General features: G+C 36.3%; 1 protein-coding gene across 2 annotated transcripts in view; it reads right to left on the reverse strand.

Moving 5' to 3' along the window:
* The window catches only part of GALNT1 (polypeptide N-acetylgalactosaminyltransferase 1), a 109,116-nt gene that overhangs the window by 48,996 nt on the left and 43,970 nt on the right, over nt 1-16,150 (reverse strand). Inside the window, exons 2-3 of one of the 2 annotated variants that reach the window (XM_074340127.1) lie at nt 10,109-10,354; nt 6,123-6,297 (exon numbers count right to left, since the gene is read on the reverse strand). In XM_074340127.1, the coding sequence (XP_074196228.1) occupies nt 6,123-6,297; nt 10,109-10,247 (314 nt within the window). In that variant the 5' untranslated portion in view covers nt 10,248-10,354. Of the gene's footprint in view, nt 1-6,122; nt 6,298-10,108; nt 10,355-16,150 lie in introns of those variants that run through there. The other variant, XM_074340128.1, reaches the window with a different exon arrangement.

Consider the following 16,150-nt stretch of genomic DNA (forward strand, 5'->3'; position numbering starts at 1 on the left):
GAAAATAAGACCAGGTCTTACATTAATTTTTGCTCCAAAAGATGCATTAGGGCTTATGTTCAGGGGATGTCATCCTGGAAAAATCATGCTAGGGCTTATTTTCTGGTTACGTTTTACTTTCAGGGAAACACGGTAGAAGTTCCTCTTCTTCTCTATCTTCAAAGTCTGAAATGTCAGTCACCTAACCTCTTTGTAATCTCATCCACTCCCGAGGCTATCTTACTCAGTCCCATGTCTTTAAATTCTCTATCCCTTCATGACCACAGCTTCAACCACTCCCCTGAACTACAGGGTTTTACAACTTATAAATACGTGCTAAGAACTCTTGATTTCTACACTCATATCTCTACTTTCCTCTTATTTCCATCTTAGCAAGGATTACTTTAATTCAGATAGCTGCTCAGGCCTGAATTCTTAACTCCTCCTTTTCTCTTTTACTCCACATCCAACCCATCAGCATTGATAGATTACATCTTAAAAATGCAATCAGAATTTGAAAACTTCTTCACCTGTGCCAGCCTAGTCCATGCCACTATTATGTCTCACTCATGCCACTATTTACTCTGTATGAAGATGAAGAGAAATGTAGTCTCTCGTCCCCTGCAGCTGAAAAGTGTACACTGGTACACTGTGGGATCAATTTAAAAAAATTAATGAAATAAATAAGCACATACCTATTAACTCCATAATTTCACATCTATAGTCACATGGTTTTGACCATAACCCATAACAGATACATTTTATGTTAATCTAGCATATACTTACTGAAACAATGATTAATGGAAGAAATATTTTTACTGCATAAGACATATTCTGGTATCTTCTATTTCACTAATTAAAATGCTAACAGGTACTCTCTAAATTGACCAATTAATGACTAAAGGACCAATATATTGGTCTATTCCCACAATGGACTTCTACAAAGCAGTTAAAATGAATGACCCAGAATGACATATATTGACATAGGTAAATCTCAAAATCAGTGCGTGAACAAAAAAAACTTCAAGTTGCAGAAGACACATGCATATGCTGTACTATTATTTAAGTTAAAAATATGAAACTATATTACATATTTATATATAGATATGAAGTACTTTTAAAACATATAACAGAAAAATTTACAATTTATGAGGCAGGTAGAAACTAAACTATAAGAAGAGAAATACAAGTACAAAAAAAAAGATAATATATATGTGAGAATATTTTGTTTACAAAATTTAACTGAAACAAAATACATATTAGCCTTAGAATTACCAAATACTCTCTACAGAATATAGAACTACTAATTACTCTTTTACAGAATAATATCAAAGCTACTAAAAGCACCTGAAAAAATATAAAACCATTCAGCTTAAAAATTATAAGCAGAGCAACTTCCACAAGTTCATCAAAATCATCTAGAAAAGCTTATCTAGTATGAGAAAACAGAATTCTACTAAATATATGCTTTCAATCTGTTTCCAGAATTTAATCTAGCATTCCTTAAAAGGAATAGTTTTAAAAATGAGAAAAAATAACTTTCAGCAATTAGGTAGAGAAAGAAGGGAATTAAAACAGAGGACCTGGATTCAAACCTGATTCAATTATTGGGGCTACAGTACTCTCTGAGGTACTTTTTAAAACCTACCTGCCTCATGGGACTGACAGAAGTTAATATTACTCTAAAAACTATTGTTATACTAAACATCTCACAAATATTTACATGTATAAAAATGGTAAACTGCAGATTTTGTGTCAATATTTTTAAAAAGTCAGACAACAATGATAAAGACTTAGTAATAAAAAAACTCAAGAGAGTAACTGATAGCGTAGTATTCTCCCTGGAAGAAGAAAGGAAGAAAGGAAGGAAGGGAGGGAGGGGAAAAGATGGGGGGAGGGAGAGAGGTAGAGAGAGAGGAGTGGGGGAGAGGGAGAAGAAAGGGAGGTTGGTGGAAGAGAGGGAAGAAAGGAGGGCGGAAGGGAATGAGGGAAGGGAGGGAGGGAGGGAAGAAGGGAGGGAGGGAAGAAGGGAGGTATATACTAAGGGTAAGAGAATCGATTCAAACAGTCCAAAGTCTGGCTAACAGGAGTTCCAAAAAGAGAAAACAGACAGATGGGACAGATAATAGACCTGTCCAATGATGATGAACATGATGGACCAATTTCACACCTTTACTACCACAAACACACAATTTATTGACTTCAAGGATATCAGTACAAAATGTCTTTTATCTACCAACCATAGGAAAGAGAGGAAACAGAGTAAGTGATCCAGTCAGCAAAATGCAGGCTGAAGAAAGATACAAGAAACTCCACGTGGTCTTCAAATAATAAACTATGTCAGGAAAAAAAGATGGAGAAGGAACCTGCAGACTAAAAGAGACTTAAGAGACATATCCAACAGTTACAATGTGTGGACCTTATTTGGATCCTGATACAAAGACTACAAGAAAAAAAAAAGAAAAAAGAAAAAGATATGACATTGACTAGGGAAACATGAATACTGAGTACATCATGTTATTAAGGAATCACTGTTAATAACTTTTAGATATATAAATGGTATCATGATTTTTCTTTTTTTTTATGAGTCCTTATCTTTCAGCGATACATATTATAATATTTATGAATTGTATGTCTTTGCATGGGCCTGGAGAATCTTCTAACCTCATGCACCTCGTTGATCACAAAAGGCCACAAACCACAGGGCTGCTCCTGTCATGTTGGCTAGCTTACCTCAGAGCCAAAGAGCCCAGTGAGAGTAAGACCAAACTGTAAACCACGGTGTGTATTTTATAACCTAATTCTGAAAGTGACACTCAATCAATTGTACTGTGTTCTACTGGTCATACAGATCAACCCTAGTACGACACAGGTGGAGACGACAGAGAGGTATCAATACTAGGAGATGGAGATTGTTGGGGGATATCTTTGAGTGTATAATACAATACTGTTAGGAATTGTTGAAGCAAGGTGATAAATACATGAGGGTTCATTATACTATTATCTCTATTTTTGTATACATTTGAAATTTTCCATAATAAAAAATTTAAAAAAATTAAAAAGGATACCATCACAGAGATGGAGCAAGAAGGTATAAAAAGGCTACTCAGTGGTAATGACTTTGTGACCCATCTCCCCAAGCAACCCAGTTCCATAAATACCGAATGGTTGGCCAGGACTATGTATTAGTGGTTTGCATAAAATTTTTTCAAGTATGAGGAGTCCTCATCAAGCCCATAATTCAGGGCATAAGTATATGTATGACACTATTTAAACACTGTTCTTAACATCATGAAGTTGTTTACTGTCCAAAAACCGGTGATTTATAATACACTTACAAGCTACTCATTAATAAAACTATCTTCAGAACCACGTAAAAGATTAAAAACAAAAAAAAAATGCTTAATAAAATGTGTTGAGAGTGGTTATATGCTCAGGGGAATTATTAAAATTACAAAATTATAAGAAACAATACTTGAGGCTGTTTTTAATATTGGCATTATTAAAATTTTAACTATAGACTTCCCTGAAGAGTCTGTCTAGCTTTCTTCAGTAATTCTGAAATTGTTCAGGAAAGTATACATAACTTATGAAAATCTAACATTGCAATGAAGATTCACTTGACTGATGTCCACTTAACCAATTCACTGGGTGAACAGATACTGTCCATCCCTTCAGTTTAATTTTTACATGCACAATATTCAACGGTCATCTTATTATGATTCATTCACAGCTCTGCCAGGTAGTGAACGATGATTATTTTTGCTTTCTCTGAAGAACTTTTAAAAGTTTTCCCTGGAGTTAATGATTGTTTTTTCCTTTGCTATGGTTTTCTACGTCCTTATTATTAATAACAATTCAACCCCAAACTCTCCATCAATTGTTGAAATCTCTTCTAGACACATTCAACTGTACCAGATATGACTTCAACAACATGTTGAAGTCCCTACTGGAGTGTTTTCTAACCTGCTGGTTGCCTCTCTGCCTGCCTAACTCTCACCCAGGGCTCTCCCTTCACCATCCTCCAGGGATTCCTGCCATCTCTTGCACATGCTGGATCTCCTATCTTCCACATCCTATGCCCTTCTTTTCCTTGGTTTAAGTCCTCATTTGGTAGAGCACACTCTCCAGTAACTTCCTGAGAAAGAGTGTACGGTAGTTCAACGTTTTGAGACCTTATAGTTCCAAAAAAAGTCCTTATTTAACCTGTGCATTTGATTGTGAGTTTGGATGGGTATAAAGTTCTATGTTGGAAACTGTTTTCCTTTAGAATTTTGCTCCTGTTTCCAGAGTTGCTGCTAAGTTTGAAGACATTTTGATTAATCCTTTGATTATGACCTGCTTCGTTCTCTAGAGAAACTTACAGTTTCTCTATTAAAAACCTAAGTTATATGTCTTTTGGGAAGGAGAAGGCCCGGTATTCTAAAATTCACAATGCCTTGGGTGCGGTCTATTTTTATCTATTGTCCTGAAAACATAGTGGACTCTTTCAATCTGAAAACCTATATGGCCCAGCTCTAGAATATTCTATGGATAAATTTTCTCTCCCCTTTTTTTTTTTTGGGGGGGGTGGAGTGTGTTGTTCTCTTTGACTTCTGTATATCAAATGTTGGCCCTCTTTGATTGTCACTTCAATTTCATATACTTTTACTATTGCCCATCTCTGTCTCTTTGGTCCATTTTCATGGAAGATTTCCTCCCAACCTGCTATAGAGTTTTGATTCTATTTTTTTAATTTCTAAAAGGTTTTTTTTTTGTGTCTGGTTTTTCTTAGTGTATCTTTTTAATGGTATCCTATTCTTGTTTTATGGTTGTAATGTTTTCCTATTTCATTGGGATTATTAATTATTTCCTTTAAATAATCTTCTCCCTGAATAGTCTTTGCTCCTCCATATTGCTGTTTGTTTGCTTTAGACTATACTTTTCGTGTTTGAGGGTTTCCTCTGATATCTAGTATTACTTGGTTATCTGTTTGTAATAAAATGGAAGATAAAAAAGCTGAATATAAGCTCTGATTATACAAGGGAGAGCTTATTAACTATGAGTTTCCACCGGGGTGATTAGGCTGTGCCATAAATTGGAGAATCTTTGATGTCAGTGTCTGTAGGTTTTTTTTCTCTAGGGCTAGTCCAATTCTGTTGAGAAAGATCCTCCAATCTCTTGCCTGGAGCTTGATGGCAGCCACAGAAGACAAGGTGGCTAGGGGGTCTCAGCAATGTACATATTCACTTAACCCACCCGTTTTTGGTACAGTTCTGTTGCTTTTAACTGGGCCTGTTGTCCTCTAGTCCAGATACTTCTTCATATGGAGCAAGTGGGTCTCTTATGTTGCTAATAGGAGTGTAAATTGGTACAACCATCTTGGAAAAATGTTTGGCACCACATGCTAAACCTATATAAATGTATACCCTATTCCTTTCCCCTAATACATACCAAACAGAAATGAGAGCTTAATTCCTCCAAAAGACATGCACAAGAATATCACAATAGCTTAATTCATAATAGTCAAAAAGTGGAAGTAACCCAATTTCCTGTAAATAATCTATGATATATTCACATTAAACCGTTACACTGCAATGGAAAAGAATAAACTTGTGATATACACAACACTGATTTCAAAGACACAAACCAATATGGATCCATTTACTTTTTGTATATGGATCCATTTACAAAAAGTTCAAGAAAAGCGCGAAACTCATCTATGTTTCGGTCAAAACAAAGGCTGCCTCTTCAGATGCGAATACTAGTTGGAAAGGAACATACAAGAACTTTCAGGGGTGATAGAAATGTTCTATATCTTGATTAAATGATGGTTAGAAAGGTATACAGATATGTAAAAATTCAGTAATCTGTGTACTTACAACTAACTGTATGAATGTTTTGGTAATAATGTAGTTAAAAACCTCTACTATCTTAATCTATTAAGATAAACAATTATTTTCCAAAGCATGAAATACATAGGTCTAATGACCAATAACTTAAGGTGTTATTTTATTAGCATTTATTTTTAAGTGGGGTAAGTAATAAATTAGTGATGTGACATTCATTTCAAGAACAGTCAACACTGAAGTGCAATATATTGGGAATCCAGAACATACTTTTCATTCAAATTCACTACTATCAGGACAACACTAAGTACTTACCCTTCTAATCTAACATCTGGTAAAGATCTGTTGAGTGCAATCATCTCACTCGCCATTAAATTGAACTGATTGATTTTAAACATCTCTTTCATCTTTTCTTGATCCTCTTTAGGAATGACGACTGGTTTCCCCATTTCTCCAGGACCTTCATGAGGCTTTTGTACTGGCTCTAGAGCTAAGAATAAGGAGGAAACTTAACTAACAATTTCATAATAATCGAGTCATGCTTCTGTTAATAACATTTGAATTTAAACTGTGCCTTCAACAATGAGAACCATTTCTGAGCCCATCCTCTCCTAGGGGTTTCCCTGTCTTCCAATTGCACACCAGGGTCCTGACTCAAAACCTCCTCACCTTGAGCCACTCACCTGAATCACTGCATAGCTTTGGCACACCCATCCCAAATACTGCTACCACATTACCCTCCCTGCAGCATAGCCTGCATTGTGTTATTCCCATGGTCTCCAAAGTCCAATTTCTTTCATGTGGAATTTAACCTAACTTGCCAAACTTATCAGCTATAGGCTCTCCACCACCCTCTTCCCAGTCCTCAAATAGCAACTCACTACTATCCCCCAAATGTACCCCATGTTTTTCTGCTTTGGTGCCCTTGCTCACACAAGTCCCCTGCCTTGGCAACTCCTTCCCACTCCTCGCTCTGCAACATCAAACACCGATTTGTCTTTCAAGGCCCAGCAAAAATGGCCTTTCTTGACTATAGCTTTTCTGAATCTCTCCATGAACTACTCTTGACTACCACGTCATTTCATCTAAGGCTCTTATGTCTCTAGTCAATTGCTACCTCTTACTATAATGATTGCTAAACCTGTCTTATCACCCACTAGGCTATGATCTCTTTTTAGCTGGGTTTTTTTGATTCATTCATGTACCTTCTGCGGAGTTTCGCATAGTCTCTCATAGGAATTTTGTAACTATATGCTGATCTAACATATGAGTAGAAGTGCTATTTATAAGTCAAAATAAAACCCTAGAATTGATAATAGTAGTCATTATAATAAGCATCATGCAAGGTGGAACACCATGAAACATAATTCTAATCAGAAATGTTGTATATTAATATACACATACATACAGACATACATACAGACATATATATTTCAGATCAGCAATTCCCAAATCTTGTTCTTTGTTATATGTTTTTGAGATGTTAAAAACGTTGCAAGAAAAACAGGTTCTAGGATGTATTAAATTTGGATAAAAGTGTGTTAAACTTCCCATTTAAAAGGGATGGATACAGAATGAGGTGAGGATAATAATGAGATGAAAATGTCAGTTTAGGACATTACTTGTTTTGTTTTTTTAAGCTGGAAGTTTTATTCTCTGCAGTATAATCTTTAGGCATTCTCAAAAAGTCTCTGTACAAAAATGGAGACATCAAGGCAGTGGAAAACCATCTGTCTTCAGCCAGGCTTCATCTGCCCAAGAATAGCACTAGTCGGTAAAGCTGACCTATAGGATGATTGTCTCAGATGGTGGTACAAAGCAACCTACCAATGCGAGAGCTGCAGCATATAAAATTATTCTTTGTGTCTTTAACAATTTTGTCTAGAATATAAAAATCTATTTTAGAGAACCATCAAGAAAAATATGGTACATAATAACTTTCCCCATTCTCAGAAGAAACTGTGGTTTTAGGAGGGACATGAAAATGTTAGGAAATAACTTTAAAAATTGTAGAAAACTTTTTTAATGCTGTTTTCAACAACAAATCCTGCCTAATATTTGTCCTGAAAGTAAGCTCTTTAAATATAAGGGCTGACAGATTTTCTTTTTTTTATTCTCAACGACAGGTGTAATAAAAACTATAATACAAGAAATATAATGCCCATAAGCTTTTAAAACTTTTTAAATCATAAACTATAAAATTCTTATAATCAATTGTACTTTCTTACCTGACTGAAAATAAAGAGCAATCAACAGATTTGGGGACAGGGGTGTTCAGGGGTCAGTAGAAAGAAGCAGAGCTCTGGAGGTGACAATTATCTTCCGTATGTGGCATAGATAACATAAAGAGTGGATGGCAGACATCTAGTGGCCCCTGATTATAATTATCCTTTGGTTATCTGTGCGCTCTTTTAGTGTAAGACAATGTTTTAAAGAAAAGCTAAGAAGTCCAAAACACTCCACGAGCCATAAAAGGCCTCCTGCGACGGGGCCTCTGCGAAGTTCCAAAGCTCCCAAGCTCCATCCAAGCTCCTTCCTCACATTCTCCTGTCTGTCAACTCTGTTCTCTCACTTGCTTACCTGGCAAATGCTTCTTTCCTTTGCCTGGAAGGTGTTCCCCTCACCCACCAACCTAACAAACATCTGTGGAGCTGGACACTACTCAACTCCAGCATTATTTCCATACTGTACCTTGGCATGTGCCCCAAGGCGTTCCTTCCTTTCTGCTCTTATGCACATCTCTATATGGTATTTATTATATCATTTTATTCTTTCTCTCCTATTTGTCCTTTTGTTGTGGTTGAACTGCATATCACTAGCACCTATTACATTGCCCAGCACACATCAGTGTTTAAAAAACATTTGCCAAGTGGACCTTTACACATTACAGGTCCTATACTTTCTTACTTCCATGTCTGCGTGTAAGACAGAATACCACTAGCTCCCACTACAAATAGCAATGAATTATGGTGGGGTGAGGGGAAAGTTAACCTGTTCTCTTTGGGGAAAGAATATCCTAGTTTCTTACTGGTGAAGCGTAATACCTGCCCTTTGATTTAAATGTACACAAGAGAGTTACAATTCTGACAACAGTTAAGGAGGTAGCATTTTGTCACCCAACAGAGTGATTAAACAGCAGGGCCATAAACTAGACTAGGAAAGTCAGCAAATAGGCTCACTTTCAATAAAAAATATTGTTTAAAAACTTATGGGGAAAGTAAAATTTTGAAAGTTAGGGCTTAGCTTGATATTACTAGAGTCCAGTACTGGCAACTGAGCCTAATTTTAGGCAAATTTGCCAGTGAGAAATAAACAGAACTGATTATATAATCTCCTCTATAAAAATTACAGTAAGTAGGCACAGTTACCAATACAAATAAGCAATTTCAGATTATAAAGTTTAGGGGACCAGGTGCCCTCATTATAAAGTGCAAAATATTTAAATGTGGCTACATACTCAAATAAAACTTATGTTAAAACAGTAATCATTTACATGTAAATCCTTCAAATGGAATTACTGTAGAGTCAGATATTCTACAACTAATCACAGAGTTAGAGCCCAGAACAGTTGAAATATTGACTCACAATGCAGTCATTTTCATTATGTTTTTGTTTCTGTATTTTTGAAAAGCATTTGTTTGCTGAACACAAGGAGTTTAAAACTGAATTTTTCAGGTGTCCTCTGCCAAAAATGTCAGTACTTCTTACCTAGATCGTTCATATTTGTGTTTCCTTTCCTTTCCACACCAGATATTGCAGTGTTCTCACTGTAACCCCTATTCTATAGCCTGATCTTTTCAAAAGCCCTCCCTACCATAGAAGTGCTAACTGGAGCTACCTATAGCATTAACAAAAAGAATTCTCCAGATCACATCTATCTAGAATGACTTCTTCCCTTAGTACTAAGATGAGAAGGTAGGAGAAATATCTTTTTGATACCTGATAATACAATTTTAATACTCTACTCAGTATTATGGCATTACACTAATCTATACAATCTTGATAGTTCCAACTATGACAGGCCCTGTATTATCTGGTAACATAACATAACTCCCAGAAAACTAATGGCATTTAACACTGAACACAAAAATTGAATTTAGCAATTCTATACATGATACTTTAATACTTTTAACTGCTGGAAAAACCTACTAGAGAATCGTTGGATACGATCACCATATATAGGAAACCAGGGATTACTATTAATCTTAAAAATGATAAAATTTTATAATATCCAAATTAGCTAACAAAAACCCTGTAACACATTTATCAAAATAAGTGTATTATAACAAAATGTCACTCACCATCCCCAGCAGGAAGCCCTCGCTCCTTTTTTTCATCACATTTGTTGCATTCACTGAAGTAAAGCAGCAGGAACATATCCAAGAGTACCCAAACCAAGGAGGTGGCTAGGACCACCTTGCAATATGCAAATATTCTCATGGCACTTTAAGTCAAATGCAAAATTTTAAAATATATATATATATATAAATATACAAAGATCATGAAAATTTTTCCAATCCAGTTTCATCAGAAATTGCATTCATAACCTAAAGAGAAAAAAAAGATTAACTTAAAAATTCAGAATCTAGAAAATTGTAAGATTATTTAATATACATATGAAATTTTACTATGAAGAATAAGTTTCTAAATCAGATTTAGAAAAACATTTGAGAAATACATAAAAATTAATAGTATCGAGACCATATAAGTAACTCCTACAAATCCATATATAACCACCGAACAGGAAAATAAGTAAAGGATGTAACAGGCATTTTGCAGAAAGGAAACCTGAATAGCCAATAAACATGCAGAAAAGTGTTCAACTCACTATAATTAGGAAAATGCACATTAAAACAACAGTGAGTTACTTACTAGCTCATATCCAAACACATGGGGCTTACCTGCCTTCTATTCATTGCTATCCTCAATGCAAAGGCAAAGCTGAGACACTGAGTGTGTCACAATGATTCCCAGGCCATTTCAACATTCAGTTCCCAGGGCCCAAAGGGTAATAGGAGTTCTCCTAGCAGCCTGTACTATAGCAGTTTACTGGGCTAATTCTCGTCCCTCTGCCCCACTGAATCCAGTTCTAAAAATACTTCAGTCTCCAGCCACTGAGAAACAGGCTCATGGATAGGCTAATGGAAAAGAAAAGGGAGTATCACACTATCTGAGACCTAGTCTTGGCTCTGACAGTAATTTTTGTAGACTTTCCTGATCTTTAGTTTCTATTTCCAACAGGCACCCCTAACCCCTATCTGTTAAAATATCAGAAAATGACTTGAGGAACTATCACCAAATTTGGCAAGTCATTTGGGGTAGTTTGACTGGAAACATTTCTGGCATAAGGAGTTCATCGTGGGGAGGTCTGGAGCAGCCTGAGCCCTGAGCTATGGAGCGACCTGCTGAGCAGCTGACACCAAGTCTCAAACAAAGCCTGTGTCACGCTGATAAGGAGACAAGCCAAGTGCTTTCAGATGAGGTCGATGCAAGAAACACACATTTTGCACACATGCCCCACACTGAAAGCCATAGAAGCACGTGCTCTTGAAGGCCCCAGCTGATGGGCAATGCAGCAGCTTCTGACAAAGGCAACTTTACATGCATGTTCCAAGGCAGGCAGCACAAATGTATTTCCCTGAACAAATGATGACAGGCCAGAGAGGTTACCTATGAAAAAGATATAATAGTCCCGCCTACATCACAAGGTTGCTAGACAGCAACTGACATGCACCTCCAAAAAATACTAAGTGATATTTATAAATCTAAAGTATTACTTCTGCTCAACTCTCTGGGGACTTGATCTCTTGGCTATATTCCTTTTATCGAACCAACACTTCCTGACTTCCTGACTGCACAGTGAGAACAGGGATGCTGTCATATTCTTGCCTCGAAATCAGCCTTACTGGTATCTGATACTGTGTCACATGCAAATGAGCAACTACTGATAACTACGGGAACTGGGTGAGGGGAAATGCAAAAGGATTAGAGTGCACTGTGTCACGAAACGAGAGTTCTCTCCAGAGAAGCTTGAGATATATAAGTAAACTTATATTCTGAGCTACTTCACATGAAAGCCTTTCTCTTTTGATCACTGGCAAAGCAGACTGACTGCTAGTACAATATCTGGGATTCAAAGGTGGCTTTATGTCCTTTAAAATATGCTATATACTATTTTTTTAATGCATACAGCCCAGAATACTTAAATATAAATCTTTACAACTTTGTAGCTACTCCTGTTTAATTTTTCCAAGGTGGAAAATTAGATTCTAAAATTGAAGGTGAAATGCAGTGGGGGGAGGTGAAACGCAGTGGTGTGAAAGGAGAGGGGTATGGAGGAAGCAGGAGGGACGGGGGAAAGGTAGTTAAAAGAGAAGCAAAAATCTTTGCGACCTTGGGTTAGGCAAAGATTCCTTAGAGAAAGAAAACTACACAATACAAATTATAAAAGATTGATAAACTGGAATTTATAATTAAAACTTTCTGCTCTTCAAAAGGCACTGTAATGAATATAAAGAACGAGTCACAGATTGAAAGAAAATATCTACAAATTACATATCTAATAAATTACCTGTCTCCAGAATACATAAAGAACTTTCAAAATGTAAAAAAAAAAAAAAAAAAAAAATTGCAATAAAATGGACAATAGGTTTGAACCGTGAATTCACCAAAAAAGCAATGCAGATGGCAAATGAATACATGAAAAGATGTTCAACATCGTTAACTATTAGGAAACTGCAAATTAAAACCATAATGAAACACCACTATGCACTGATATGAATGTTTAAAAGAAAAATACCAACTGCTGGCAAGGAACTGGTGCAACCAGAACTCTAATACATTGGCAGTGGAAATGCAAAATGGTACAGCCTATCTAGAAAACAGCTGGGCAGTTTCTCCCCACACAAATTAGCAATCCCATTCCTAGCTATTTACTGAAGAAAAAGGAAAACGTGTCTACACAAAGACCTCTACACAAATCTTTGTAGTAGCTTAATCATAACCATTAATATCTGGAATAATCTATATGTCCAACACCTGAAGAATGGATAAACAAATTGTGGTAGATCTGTACAGTGAAATACTACCCAGCAATCTAGCAATAAAAAAGATCAAACTCTTGATATGCACGCAATAATGGAGGAATCTCAAAAGCATTATGCTAAGTGAAAGCAGTCAGTCACAAAAGGCTGCATACCATTCCATTTATATGACATTTGGGCAAAGGCAAAACTATGGGAACAAAAATCAGATCAGCGGTTACCAGAGGCTGGGGAGGGAATAGGGGATTGCCCTCCAAGGCACATGAAGGAATTTGTGATAACGAAGACATTCCATATCTTGCTCGTGGCGGTAGTCCTATGACTATGTCTATTTGTCCAAACTTAAAAAACTACGTCCAAAAGGGTGAATTTTGTTGTAAATAAATTCAGCCTCAATACACTTAAAAATAGATAAATATGGAGCGGGGGATGGTACTTCAAAGAAACAATGCCAATTTTTGGAGAAAAATTGTTGTATGTTTCCTCAAATGACACATACCACGATACGAGTATATCCTGGAAGTCACTAAAAGCTCCGTGTTTTGTCCCAACCACAATGATTAAAACCTTCCATTTGTCAAATATATGGTGATGGAAGGAGAACTGACTCTGGGTGGTGAACACACAATGGGATTTATAGATGATGTAATACAGAATTGTACACCTGAAATCTATGTAATTTTACTAACGATTGTCACCCCAATAAATTAAAAAAAAACACACACCTTCCATTTGAAATGCATTTAACTATTAATTTAATTGTTATAAAATCGGAATTAATGTCAAAGTATTGAGATCAACTGTATCAGTAAACTTCTGATCCTACCTACTTGTCATAAGCCAAGTTTTCCCAAAGACTGATCAGCATTTTCCAGGGCTAAATAATTATTTTCTCCTATCCTTCTTACTTCTAACCAAGGCTCTCCAGAAATTTCAAGCCTATGTTGAAGAGTCTCAGCTCAATGGAACCTTCAGGAGAAAATGGAAGCTTCATTTGGGATAGGCTGCGGACTTATCTCCCCTCTCCTAAAAACACAGTACTCTCAGGCACCCAGATCTAAGATCACTAACTTGGCATCATACTGACCAGGCAGAGGTATGAGACCTGAGACCCTTCAATAAAACGATTCATTTAATTTGTAGCTAGACTCTGCCAGAAAACCTAAGATTCAAAAAGATGATAGTTATCCTCTAACACTGTAAGGAGAGCCTAGATTATTTTATTTACTAATTATATATTCCATTTGCTCCATTTATCAATCAGAACTATAATCAAATGTATTCATTCACTTATTCATTCAACAAACACAAACTCAGTAAATGTAGGGAATGTGTCAAATGCAGAAAATACAAGTGAACAAAATACACACACTTCCTGCCCTTATAGTTTCGAGTTGGCTCTAGGAAAACAGACATTAGTCAAAGTCACATAAATGTGATATTTCAATTGTGAAACTGCTTGGAAGGGAGGTATATAGCACTATAAAGATCTGTAATAAAGGGATCTGTCAAAAAGGCTTCCCCGAGGAAGACATGATTCGAGGGGAAGAAAGCATTTCAGGCAGTGAGTGAGTAGTAAAGGTTCTATAGCAAGAAGGAGCCCGACACTGAAAGGCCAGTGGGTCGAAGACAAAAGAGGAAACTGTAATGTGAGATGAAGCTGGAGCTGGATAAAAGTGGGCAGATTCAAGATATTAAGGGACAAACTCAATGAGATTGAAGGATGATTAGATGGAGATAAAGAGGAGGAAATACGGGCTTGTACAACTGGATGCAGAATAGTGCCATTCAGAGAAGTGGACCCAGTAAAAGAGAACCAATTTTTGGAAGGGAGAAGAATCAAGATGGGAAGAAACATAAGTTTGATTTTGGACATGTTACGTATGAGGTACCCCTGATATCCTCAAAGGGAGAGGTTAACCACAGCTGCTGGATACAAAAGTTTGGGGCTCAAAAGAGAGGTCTAAGGTAAAGATATACAGACAAAAGCCCCAGTTCTCATTCAACTTTATGGGGGCAGACAGACTTAAAAAAAACCTCAATACACAAAATCATTTCTGTGGAGCATAATTTCCCTCCTAGGGTGTGGAATGGACTTAGTAGCGATTTGCTTCTAACCAACAGAATGTGATAGAAGTAACTGTGTGATTTCAAGGCTGGTCATTAAAAACACTTCCTCCTAGCTCTCTCTGAGATCACACACTCTGGGGACAGCCAGTGCTATGTCAGGAGGACACTCAAGCATCCCTACTGAGAGGTCCACATAGAAGAAACTGAAGCCTCCTGCCAACAACCAGTATTATCGTGCATGGACGGAAGTGAACTAGTTTGGAAGTAGCCAAGTCAAGCCTTCAGATAAATGCAGCTACAGCTAACATCCTGACTACAACCTCCTGAAAGATCTTGAGTCCCTGCTAAGCTGCCCCTTCATTCTTGACCCAAAGAAAATATGAGGTAATAATGTTTGTTGTTTAAAGCCATTAAATTTAAAGGTAAGTCGTTACTCATCAATAGACAACTTCAACAACAAACTAGGACCAGAAAAGAAATTCTTTAACCTATAGTAAACATCTTTAATGATGGAACTTCTGATGCACTTCAATACATTAATAAGATGAAATATGCACCCTCACTTCAATCTGACATTGTACTGGAGGTCTAAGCAATAAGACAAGAAAAAAAGAATTAGAAAATAAAGAGACAGAATAATCTCAGCAGATAGTATGATTTCTACACAGAAATTCTAAAACAATTAAGAGATAAACAATCAAGAGCTAATTCATGATTTCATTCAGGCTGCTGAATACAAGATGACATATAACATTAACCATGATCCTGTGTGGTAATAACTAATTAGAATATGTAAACGAGTGGTGGTGAACACTCAATGCAATATATAGATGATGTATTATAGAAATGTACACCTGAAACCTATATAATTTTACTAACAAATGTCACCCAGATAAATTTAATAAAAATTTTTAAAAAGAATATATAAAACAAACCACATTCAAAATAGCTATAGAAACTCTATGGTATCTGGGGATAAACTGGACAAAATATATGCAAGATATAGAGAAAATTGTGGAGCTCTGTTGAATATAAGAGAACACCTGACTAATGGATAGATATACCATGATCAGAAAAAAAACCCAGCTTCCTCCCAAAATTAATCTATAAATCTGATATAATAATATTACTGAGGTAAAATTGACATGTAACATAATTTAATATAATTCTAATCAAAACACAAATGAAGCTTTGAGCGACTGGATTTATTATAAAGAAATATCTAAAACC

The sequence above is a fragment of the Rhinolophus sinicus genome, linkage group LG09 (assembly GCF_036562045.2).
Source record: "Rhinolophus sinicus isolate RSC01 linkage group LG09, ASM3656204v1, whole genome shotgun sequence".
Lineage (NCBI taxonomy): Eukaryota > Metazoa > Chordata > Mammalia > Chiroptera > Rhinolophidae > Rhinolophus > Rhinolophus sinicus.